This window comes from Squalius cephalus (genome assembly GCF_949319135.1).
Source record: "Squalius cephalus genome assembly, chromosome: 22".
Classification (NCBI taxonomy): Eukaryota; Metazoa; Chordata; class Actinopteri; order Cypriniformes; family Leuciscidae; genus Squalius; species Squalius cephalus.
The window spans coordinates 9,829,998-9,843,079 of NC_137143.1; the positions used below are offsets into that span (position 1 = coordinate 9,829,998).

General features: G+C 35.9%; 1 protein-coding gene across 2 annotated transcripts in view; it reads left to right on the forward strand.

Moving 5' to 3' along the window:
• The first annotated feature begins 5,124 nt into the window (after window positions 1-5,124).
• The window catches only part of agtrap (angiotensin II receptor-associated protein), a 29,866-nt gene continuing 21,908 nt past the window's right edge, over window positions 5,125-13,082 (forward strand). For both annotated transcript variants that reach the window (XM_079856754.1, XM_079856755.1), the window contains exons 1-3: window positions 5,125-5,282; window positions 6,321-6,355; window positions 10,788-10,899. In XM_079856754.1, coding sequence (XP_079712880.1) covers window positions 5,256-5,282; window positions 6,321-6,355; window positions 10,788-10,899 — 174 coding nt within the window. In that variant the 5' untranslated portion in view covers window positions 5,125-5,255. The remainder of the gene's footprint in view (window positions 5,283-6,320; window positions 6,356-10,787; window positions 10,900-13,082) is intronic.

Genomic DNA, 13,082 nt, shown 5'->3' on the forward strand with positions numbered 1-13,082 from the left:
CAAGATATCAAAAACCAAGAAACAAGAAAACCAGGGAAACGCTCAGAAATGCAGTGTAACACTTAACAAGACTTCGCGGTGAGTGAATGAATGAACAAGGTATAAATAGACTGAGACTAACAGGGTGATGGGACACAGGTGAATGCAATCAGTGATAATGAGGTACATGTGAATGTGATGAGTGTTCAGAGATAATGAGTCCGGTCAGTGAGTATGGGAAATGTAGTTAGTGAGTGAATATGATAGTCTGATGTGGACTGCCCTCTGGTGGCTCACAAGGGCAGCTCCAGCTGGTGATCGTTACAAAAATGACATTTTACAATGGATATTCAAATGTGAAATCTGTGAATATAAGACCAACAATTATTAAAATAAACTGTAATATTACTACACAGAACAAGAGATTATGCTATATTCTCGCCAATGTTTGGATAGATTTGGAGATTACACTCGTGATCTATCTATTCAGTTTCCTGCAAGTTATACCCTTCCGTCAGTGTCGTTGGCTTATGATGGCTGATGAGGTATGCTCAGCGTTGTGCTTGCGTCACTCTATCATGAATAATTCAAATAAAATAAAGGTGTTGTGTCACGTTGACACTGCCTGTCGTAACTGTTTGTAATCATTCTCATGACTATTAATGTGATGATGCACACCTTCGTTGTATTGTATTTATTCATGAGATTGTGAACGAGCTCTTACCTAATGGATACGTTGAGCCTACGTCACCTGGCATCTTCAGTTTGGTGCACGCCCGTGATGCGCATCGTATAGTAAATACAGAGACGTGAAAACAAACAGCACAAAACATTTCGGTTTTAATAAACACTGTTAAACATATTACGGTGGGTTGTATACCTTGAAAATAGTTATTTTTTTACTTTATTTAAGTTTGTCATGTGTTGCTTCGCGATTAGCGCGACAGTCTTCCATTATATGCAATCAAAATACCGTTGCATTTGGAATCAATACGATTTGATGTTGTTTCAGAGTTATGAATTATTTATCTTCGACTTCGAATTATCCCCCCATGTCTATTAACAGAGAGTTGGCTAAGTGAATGTCCCTAGCCTAACCCATTTCTCATTTTTTTTTTCCTCAGAGATGACATTTGGTAGCATATAATTAAATAATCGATATCAATTATGTAAAAAAATAATTTAAGTCCTTAAAATAAAAATATGAGCACAACTGGCACAACTAATCAAATGACAAAATTTAGAAATTGGATGCAGTTATTATAAACGTCATTATAAACTGAATAATAAATAAGTAAAGATAGATAGATGACAGACAGACCCTTACGAATATAGGCTTACAGTTTTACTATAGAAAAATAATAATAAATTGGTCTTCTGTGGTGGTCGACAGTGCGGTGAGGGTGAGAGTGCGCGCGCCGGGCGGTCTCTCTCTCTCTCTCTCTCTCTCTCTCTCTCTCTCTCTCTCTCTCTCTCTCTCTCTCTCTCGGAGGTGTGGAGAATGTTGTCAAGGCTGGATCTGGATTTTCCCTTTGCCTGCAGAGATTAGGCCTATTGTCTGTGATGTGGACAAAGTCCTCCGGCTGGACCTGACATGAAGACTTGATACAGAAGCAGAAACAATCTCTCTCACTGACCTTGATTATGCAGTTGCGCAAATTTACAGGATTTGTTTGTTATTTGTGCTTGTGCAAGATAGCCATACCAGCCAGTAAAGTTCCATGGTTTCCAATGTGCCAGCACGCAAATCACGTGTGTGGTGTGTGTAATGTAGTATAATTTGTAAAGTGTAGTGTGCGTGTTGTAATATAAATAACTTTGTAATATATGTGTTTGTGTGTGTAATGTAATACAATGCGTAAAGTGTAGTGTGTGTGTTGTAATATAAATAACTTTGTTATTTGTTATATATATGTATGTATATACTATATATATATATATATATATATATATATATATATATATATATATATATATATATATATATATATATATATATATATATTAGGGCTGTCAAAGTTAGCGCGTTAATAACGCGTTAACGCAAAATCATATTAACGGCACTAATTTTTTTAACGTGCGATTAACGCAGCGCGTATTTTCTGTTTGACCCGTGGCCCAACCCCTAGTTGGAGAAATGGAGATACACAGTGTTGCTAACTTAGCGACATTGCAGACCCCTTTAGCGATTTTTTCCCTTCAACAAAGCGCCCAAAACTTATTTAGTTTCTGAGAATCTACCGGTACCGCCGGTACTGCTCTCTCAGCACGCGCGCGCGCCTCTCTCTCTCTCGCTCGCTCGCTCTCTCTCTCTCTGCGTCTCGCGCGGAGGAGCAGCGCTTTATCTCAGTTAAGCACAGATATTATGTTGCTTCTCTATTTTTACAAGTATAGCCGAAATCAGAGCACAGATATTGTCTTTATCTTATGTGAATTTGATTTCACCAGACGACGGCTCGATTATCAGAATTTTTGTGCAGATTAACTTAACATCTTGGAAGGGAGAGCTGGTTATGTCTTAATGGGTCGCGTTTCAGTCACCATTTCAAATTCATTCCGTTGTTTGACAACAGAAACAGTAAAATATACCAATGAAAACAGTTTTATTGAGAATTTAGCTTCATCAAAATGGGCACAGAGAGAGACAAACTACAATGTAATAGGCTAATAAATAATAAATGTACATTTAGCATTTTCAGAAGAGCTGCCCTGTCATGCAAAAATCTAAACATGTTTGTGTTAGTAAATTGCTCAGTGCAAAGAAAGAGAAGTAATGGTAACCTGCCATTTTTTTTGTTCTTTCTACGTGTCTAATAGACATGAACAAGTTCTTTGAAAAACATCTGTGACCTTTGAAACATCTCATCCTTATGCTCTATATTGACTATGGTTTCAATAATAAACATACATTTGCATAAAGCATCTATATTTATCCATGCCCACGTTGATTAGAGTATTACAAACTTGAAAAGTATTAATTTAAGGTACATTTAGAACAATTAAAAAAATGTGCGATTAAATGCGATTAATCGCGAGTTAACTCATGACAATATGCGATTAATCGCGATTAAAAAAATTAATCGATTGACAGCCCTAATATATATATATATATATATATACATATATATATATACATATATATTAACTTCGAAAAACACAGCAAAACAATGCACTATCTCAGATTCATAAGGCTTAATGGTGTTATCAGAAGGGGCTCTCTAACAAATGCATAGAGGTTAAATTATAAAAAGATGCTTTAGAAATATGGTAGGCCTATAAGTGTACATGAAAATACTGTTTGGAGAAATGTGTAATTATCCTTACACAATTTCTATTGTGATTGTGAAAATGGTCATGCCTTTCAGGGCTTGATTATAGTTAACTTAACTGTCTAAATAGGCCCATTTAAAATAATTATTATATAGTTGTATCCTATATTCTGAAAAGACATTGTTCAACATGTATTTTCACATTAAAAACGGCTTTTTACAACCTTAATCTAATTAGGTTCTGTGTTTGAGCAAGAGCACCAAACCAGTAGGTGGTGCTAATGTCTAATAATTTACGTGTTAGCACGCAATTTACGTGTTAACACGTCATAATTACGCGTTAACACGTAATGACGTGTTAACACGTAAATTGCGTGTTTACGCGTAATTTGCGTGTTAACACGTAATTACGTGTTTACACGACAGTTTCACACGTTTTGGCCCTTTTGGCCTTCCATAGTGGTGCGACGTGCTGTGATGCGACGTTGGAGTCACGCGTTGGTTTCACCCGTCTGTGGTGCGGCGTACCCCTTCTGTCACGTAAAAGTACACGACTGTAGACTTCGGTAAGTTATCCGTGGCATTATCCACTCGCCATAGAGGCGAATTGCTAATGAGCTACTGCCGCTCTGCTGAAGCGAAGTCCCAGAAAACGGCACAGGTTTTGTGATTTTGGCTAAAAACGGCATAATCATCATTTAAAGACCACTGAGAATGTTTAAAAATAGCTCGAAAATATGATCGGAGTGGGACTTTAATTCAGTTTAATGTATAAAAATGTGATGTTCAGAAGCTGATATTTATAATGTATGCCCTTTGAAATGTTTAAAGTTAGGGGTTCTTCAAGTAAGATTTACGTAGAAAACATAATATCACATGACCTGGTTGAGTTTGGAGCGAGTCTGCATCATTTTGGGTCAGAAAGAACATGGATACAGAGAAACAACATATAGCCTGCAAAATAATTACTTTATCTGCATGGTTTGAGAGGCACACACGATTGTTTACCTTTATATATATTTCATAATGTTTATAATGTTGTTTTATACTTTACGTGTGATGCGTTATTATTAATGATGTTAATTGGATTTGTCATATTTCTGTTGCATATAGGTGAACATTGGCACGAGAGACTTGTAAAGGACTGAGATGCATATTTTGAATATTATATGTTTTTTATCTTGTAGGTTTCTATGGTGTCTTCTGATAAGAGCGAGAGAGAGAGAGAGAGAGAGAGAGAGAGAGAGACACAAAATTACAACAATAGACATCTATTATGAAGAATAGCATTTATTTTGTAAGACCTGTGCAGCTCTTTGTTACTTCAACAACTGAATCCGTCCACAGCCAAAGCAAATGCTCCACTCTTCTCCACAATGGTAACCCACTGTAATATAAATTGTTCTAATAATTCCAACGTAATTGCTATCAAGTCTTCCCCTTTTCTCATTTTCTCAAAAACACATAAAATAACAGTTAATTTCAACATTCATTTTCTCTTGATTCGGCCATATGCAAAGCATGCTGGGAACTAACAAGCACAGCCCAGTTTCAGTTAATGCAACACAAATTATTCATGTAAAAAGGCTCTGGGGGGTGGGGGGTGGGGGGGGGGGGGGGGGGGGGGCTGGGTGGATGTTTGGTTGTTTGAATGGATCTCAGGGGACTGTTAGACCCTTTACTATACTAACATAACGAGCCCTAATTTTCCTTATAAAAATGTTGCACTGTTTATGCACTGTATAAATTAAAGCAATTATCTACAGTGACGTCAATACACACATACAGGTTACCTGCTTCTGCTCTCACATGGAGTAATGACCATAAGTGGGAGGTGTAGTCACATGGCTCTGATCAGGCTAGTATCACATGGTTTGTGTTTGCAGTGACTTTAGAGCACTGGACTAACTTCTGTTACACTCAGTTATGATGAAAGTGTTTTATGCTTCCTTTGTGAAATACTGGAAACTACAGAGGGACTTTTAATCGAAAAGAGCCAGTGAAACAATGGAAATACCAGCCATAAGTCTCAAGGTAATTTATTAGTTTTTTATGTATGTGTTGTATAGATAGTTAAATGATCCATCAAAAGCTGAAAGATCAAAAGGAAGAGGTTGTTGTTGTTTTATGTAAAAAGTATTTATACACTGAAAAATTGTACTGATGTTTTTATTTGATCTTTCCTATTTCAGGAAAGATCAAATAAAAACATCAATAAAATTGTTTTACATAATTCATCATTCTAAAGCAACTTTTTGACAGTTTTATGTCTTACATTATTTCCTCAGATGTGCTTCCCTGATTCTAGTTGCACATTTTACTATTTCTCTGTCAATGACTGTGTTTCAAAACCTAAACCGTTTACCTAAACCGCATTTTCTGTGCATTCATCATAGAGGCCTTCATAAGTTTATCACAGTCAGGCCGGGCAACCAGGAACCCTTAAAATTATTAATGGAAATTGTAGTAAATACAGTTATTTTCTTTATTTTGTACCGAATTGGGTCACACATTTTAGCTTTCTTTAAGCACTATTTGCTTACGTAAAAATAAAATAATTGTTTGATACAACATGCTGATTGTGTTCATGTTGTATTGCAAAACACTGCACTTTTGCTGATAAACAGGTAATGTTAATACCGTTTTCATGGTATGGTTAGGTTTAAAATGCTGGTTAAGAGGTGGATGTAAAGGGTCAACAGTAATTATAGATGTAATTACATAAATTAATTACAGATGTAATTATATACAGGTTAAAATATAAGTACAGTGTGAATATATGTGCTGTATTAATATTAATGTATCAAATTATTTATTTAAACCCTTAAGTCTTAAAGGCACATAAAGTGAGACACAGAATTGTCCATTTGTATTGGTTCATATCTTGATTCTTTTAGAAAAGCATTGCCTGTAACAAATTTTGTATTTTAGAGATACCCAAGATCATAGGTGCAGCATTTAGCCCAAAAATGCCAATGACTGAATGCTCACTAGGTTTTGAGCCACGGCCTGTTTTTAGGGAATAGATCTGTGACATTTATGTGCTACACTGTGCGTGTGTTTTCTCTGCAGGCAATCGTGTTGGTTCACTGGATACTGACAGTCTGGTGAGAGTTATGGCACATTTGCCTTTCTCCTTTCTGTTTTTTTATCACTAACCTGAGGAATTTCACCATTAGTGAAAGTTTATCATCCAGTTCTCAGTCCAGCAGAATTGGAAATACATTTCTTCTTCAAACTAAACAAAAATGAAGCCTCCTAAGTGTGTGTGTATATATAACATTTGAAGCCATAGCTATAAAATTTAAAGCCCCTTTATATTTGTTATTAGTTATTTTTTTATTTAATTGGGATATATATATAATATATATATAATTGTGACTAGTCTGATTACGAGTAATTTACACACACACACACACACACACACACACACACACACACACACACACACACACACACACACACATAGTGTCCCTGAAAATGTTTACAAATACAACACATACACGCACACACAGGGGGCGGAGCATCACGAGCTCGCGCTCAGAGCCAGGACAATCTCATCTGATAATATCAGAACAGAAACTCTCAGTTGCGGTGTTCATTTTGACTCGGAGTCGGACAATAATGTCCACAGAGCCAGAGAATATATGCTATATGGAGATAGAACAGGTATAGTTTAGTTTAATTATGGTTATAACTTATTTGTCATCTGCTTTTATCCACTATTAATACAAGCCTGCTGTAGCAAACCCCGTCCGAATGATGACCAAAATATACTGACGAGTTCAGTGAAGTTTATTGTACATCACACAAAAGATGAGCGTTAAGAATAAACACAGTATAAGAAGTGCACATTAAAGTCTTATCCATAAACTCTCTCTCTCTTTCATTATCATCAACATACACAGCGAAGTACACAAAACACTCGTTACAACTAACAGTAAACAAATATATACACACCTTTTCAGTGGGTGCTTAATAAACTGGTAAACCTTATATCCGTAAAATGACTCGATGAGCTGTCATAAAGTGTGTGCTCTCACTTTAATTTCTGCCGTGGTCAGTAACGTTAGGCCTGTCGCTCCGGAGACTGTAAGCTGGATCACACACAGTACAGATCCATCCTCGAGTAACAACGAGAGTAAATGAAGACTGCTTTGTTCATTCTTACATCCAACAACAAAACACCTCAATCACTTAGGAGACATTCTTTTCTACAGCTGCTCAAGCGTTGAAACAATGGCAGACCCTGTGTCCAGCTCACTCAGGGCGAGTCTATGCTCAAACTGCAGTGTCAATCAACAGTCGTGGGAGGGGCCTGTGCAAAGTGACTTCACATTGCCCCGAATCTGAGAACGGCTTGTTCTGAGACAGTGCTTATGATTTATGGGGATTATAAAAAAAGCACTGGGTGGAATTTTATCATTATAGGGTGGTTGTGTACACACACTGCCAACACACATTTATGTTCAAACACCATGTAAAAGTGAATTTTGCATAATAGGTGCCCTTTAAATCCAGCCCATCCATGCATAAAACACTTCTAAGCATATTTCTAACACTCTTAACATAAATATATTTGAATATTATGTACTCAATCCAACTTCGGCCAACTTTTACACTTTATATTGAAAGAGAACCGCTAGCTGCTTACCTCTCCTTAGCACGCTAAAAAAGCAGACTTTTTAGCAGACTTGCAGCATGGGCTGAACAGAAATGACATCACAATGCCAGGAGTGAAGGTATGACGTCACTTTGTAGGTCAACCGGCAGTTAGCATCACACTGGTTGGTTCCCTCGACAAAAAAACGATAGGATTTTCCCACAGGCTTTTAGATTCCCAGCAAACACATTTACGTTGTGGCAACGTCTGTGGCACGTTGCAATTCTGCTATGGCAACGTCGCTGTCTACATGCTGGCAACATTGTAACAACGTAGAATTGTAAGACGCGACAGGGCTGTAGCAACGTTGTTGCGCGACATTCAGCAACTAAGAGACGACTTTCTGACCATTTTTTTTTAAGCTAGATAGGCCTATAGATATCCCCCATTTAGCATTTTATGTTTTGAGGTTAATTTTTAATTAGTCAGATGTTAGAAATGTATATACTTTTTAAATATTGTTTATCCTTATTATTTAATGGGGCTATCAGTAAATTAGCCTAATTATAATCAACACCTGCAAGTGTACACTTTGAAGAGTAAAAATGACAGAAGGTTATGTTAATTCAACTTTATTATATGGTAATCAAATTGCACTTCCAAAAGTCATACATTTGTGAATAAAGAAAAAAACTAAATAAACAAATATACAAATATCTTTTAAGTATAATAAATAAAACACAAAAAGCAAAGATCAGAATATTTAATGAACACAACCGGGTTCTGTACATGGCAGACGGGAGTATAGTCGAAAGCCGGGCGATAAAGGTCGGTAACTGGAATCAGTCCAGGAAACATCCACAAATCCAGAGTAGCAAAGAAACGAATGAGACTAAATAGTAGACAAATCAAATGAAAAACTAAACAGTGCGAGCGAGGCTATTAGTCACATTTGAAAATTAAGTTGTAGGTTGTGTTTGAATAATTGCTCGATGAAGAATGAGACAACACAATAAGCCCAATGGGCGGTAGAAATTTAAAAGGCTGATTTTCACGCTTCAGGGCAGTGATGAGTACATATGTAGTGATCAACTCTGTGATCAACAAAAATTTATGATACTTGCACGTTTTGACCATCAAGATAATTATCACAGATGATCACAACTTTTATGAATTTTGAAGCCTAAATGTAATCGCCAGAAGTAAAAAGCTAAAGTTAGGCTATAAACGAACTACACCACGTTCCCACGAATTCAACGTCACCATCACTATCACTAAGCTTCCAACAGCTCTTTCAGTTTTATCTAAAACATTTTCCCAGAACGTTTAAGTTAGAATAGTTTGTGAGAGCACAATTATAAGCATAACGAGGCTGTAAGGAGAACTGAGTTTATCTATTCAGCGTGATGACGTTTAATCTCTTCGACAGCTTCTGTAGTCCCATTTAGCCACTTGTAAGCAACCACCTTTTTCAAGACAGGTAACAGCTTAAAAAAAATCACGAGTGGGGTAATATGGATGAACTTTATGTCGTAGAATAAAACGTGAAAGTGTATGTTCACCACATACCTTATTTCAACCATTTAACCAAAACCCTTTTCAAAAAACCCATTGACTTCAGGACAATGGAAACAGAAGTGTTAAAACGCTAACTCACTTCCGCTTTTTGGCCTACAAAGTGATGTCATACCTACACCACTCTATATTAATCATAAAACTCTTTTTCTCAAAATGACACTGATTAAGTTCAAAACATAATTATAATGTTTTCTTAATAAATACTATAAAAGTAAACAAATTAAAACTGACAGAAAGGATTATTAGTGAAACATTTTGAATATACACTGTGAATATAAACATCCATCACACTAGGAAGATGGCAGTGAATAAATCAAAATGTATCGATTCTCAGTAATTCTTCTTTTTTGTCTTTTAAATAGTCTTTTCTAAAATAGCCTATTGCTTATGTATGTTCAGAAAGTCTTCCAGTTTTGAAGCGACACAGCATAACAAATAAAATATTGAATCTTTATTAGGGCTGTCAAACGATTAATCGCGATTAATCGCATCCAAAATAAAAGTTTGTGTTTACATAATATATGTGTGTGTATGGAGTATAATTATTTTCTATATATAAATACACACACATGCATATATATTTAAGAAAAATGTGTTATTTATATATAAAATATTTATATAGAATATAAATTATATATAATATAATAAATATATATACACAGTATATACATGCACATATTTCTTAAATATATACATGCATGTGTGTGTATTTATATATAGAAAATAATTATACACTGTACACACACATATATTATGTAAAAACAAACTTTAATTTTGGATGCGATTAATCGCGATTAATCGTTTGACAGCCCTAATCTTTATTTGTTTTTTATTTTTATTTCATTTTGTTGATGACAAATTTTCAACTCACTTTTTTTTTCTCTGCACTGTTATATTACTATTTACATTTACATTTACATGTATTCATTTAGCAGACGCTTTTATCCAAAGCGACTTACAAATGAGAACAATAGAAGCAGTTAAACTAACAGTAGGACAACAAAATGCAAGTGCTATGACCCTTCTCAGTTTAATCTAACGCAGAACTTTTTTTTTTTTATATAGAACAGAATAGAATAGAGTAGTAGAGAAAGTGTAAGTATTACTGGATCAAGTGCTGTACTATTGTACAGGACTTAAAGTAAGCTCAAAAGAAAAAATAAAATAGTCAGATTATATTACCTAAAGTGTGTAATGTAACAGATTGTTACAATTTTCAAAATGTAATTGTATTCAGTGATTTACAAAAAAAAAAAAATTAAGTAATCTACCTTGCAATGAACCATACTAAATTAAGTTAAATTGACAGCCCTAATTAAAATATTAGTCTTAACATTTAAATGTGTGTTTATGTGCAGGGCATGCTTGTATCCCTGGCTTCCTACTTCTTATGTGTTGGGGAACGTGAGCGTTCTTGCAGTGGGAGTGTGGGCCATAGCACAGAGAGACTCCATAGATGCTGTATTATTGGTAAGTGTGATTTATTTATTTTTTTTCATTCATGAAGAGCATGATTTTCAGATCATGAAGGCCTAGACATTAATTTTATTCAGTATTGATTACAGATGAGAAATCCACACCTTTATGACATTTGAGTATTTCATAGCCGTACTTTTGACTGGCCAAAAGGTCTGGTTTACATTAGCCGCTTTTCTAATGCCGTGCCAATGTGAGCCAGAGCTAACAACATGCCGGGCAGGGCTAATACGGGACCTCGAGCACAGAGGCCAAAATCAAGTTGTGTTTCCACTAGTAGCCCTGCAGCGCAGCCCTAAAACCTTTAAAACTAGATCGCAAAATGAGTCAATCAAGTCAAGTCATCTTCATTTATATAGCGCTTTTAACAATGTAGATTGTTTCAAAGCAGCTTTACAGAGATAAACGTATAATTTAAGGTAACAGAGATTGTTTTGGCTTTATAGCGGTTCTTTAATAAAGTTATTTTCCAGCTAAAGTTAGTTTTGATTGATTCACTTCCGTCGCAACGATCATTTGTTATTAAATTAGGGTCCGCTAAGACGACACTATTCTCTCTACACAGACTTTAAATGCGAACCTGTGATAAACGCTGATGGCATTCACATGCGCATTAAGAATTGGTTCTATAGTTATGTGCGTTTGAATATATGTGCGCAGGTTTGTAATTCCCTACAAACCAAGCCTAAACAAAGTACTGGTATTTTCTTATAAATTTTGATACAGAATTTTATTTTATTTTGTCACTTCGGGGTAGGTACGCGAAACAAATTTTCCCGACAACGCTTTATCTGTTGAGTGGGAAAGGGATCCTCCATAGGGAGAGACTAGTTGGCACTTCAGCACTGCGTTGTCATCGGGTCCAGGCGAAGGTCCTTCGTCAGATCTGGATACGGCCTGGATCCGGCAGGCTGCGGGAAAACCTCGGGATAAACAAAGACACTAAAATTAGCGTAGATGCCATTCTTCTTATGATGTAACGACTAACGAGTACATCAGGATTTATGGGAAGTGTTCCCGGTTCCGGCTGACCTAATCTATGCAGCCTAACATTGAATTATAGAAGTCTATAATGTGTTATGTGTATGCTAGGTCAAAGAGATGTGTCTTTAATCTAGCTTTGAACTGACAGAGTGTGTCTGCTTCCCGGACAATGTTAGGAAGACTGTTCCAAAGTTTTGGTGCTTAATAGGAAAAGGATCTACCACCAGCAGTCAATGAGCATGACAGAAGTGAACGTTTGGCCTTTACTTAAAGACTTAAGATTCCAGCATGGATATTTGACCAATGTTTTACAATAAAAAATGTTCAGTGACAGTAATGTGTCAAGAGTCCACATTAATCATGCTGAATCAAACTGGTACCATTTCACATAAAAAGAGACCACATACCTATTTAGTTTCAACTGCTTCGATTCATTTACGATGACAGGAATGCACAACACAACTCTGTTAAAGGGATCCTATTATGCTTTTTCACTATTTCAACTTTAGTTAGTATGTAATGTTGCTGTTTGAGCATAAAAAAGATTTGCAAGGTTACAAAGGTCGACGTCCACTCCAAAGGGAGATATTTTATTTAACAGGATCCAATTTCCAAGAACTACAATGAACTAGTTCCTCGTTTAAATAATCCCCGCCCATGGAATGCGCATTCCAAAACTAATTTGTTTGACCTTCCTAAAGCTGACGAACTTAGAATGGGTCAAATTTATTTTAAACACTGTTCCTGAACAATATACTCCCGATGTTTATCTGTGTGGTGTACATTTTATGAAGAAGTCTTATTTAGTCTTATAAGAAGTCTTATTATTTGTAGTTGCGTTTTCTATTAACAGTTCTAATTATAAGTTTATGTTGTTGCTACGCTCGCCTGCTAGCCAACGTTAATGTTGATATAGTGTTGTTTACTATAGCTTTTTTAAGGCTGTTCACTGCCCCTTAGGAAAATTAACCATGTTTTTGTGATCGATTACAGTTTGTATAACCATAGTTTTCCGACAAATACCATAAATATAAATGGTGGATAACATCGTACCTATAATGTACAAGAAAATCATACCACTCTGAAACATCCTGTGAAATCCGTGCTTGAAAGTCTGTGCATGAAATCCGTTCTGGATGCTCCTCTTGTTTGTTAACATTGTCAGGGTCTGAATCGGTTTTGAAATTGCCGCC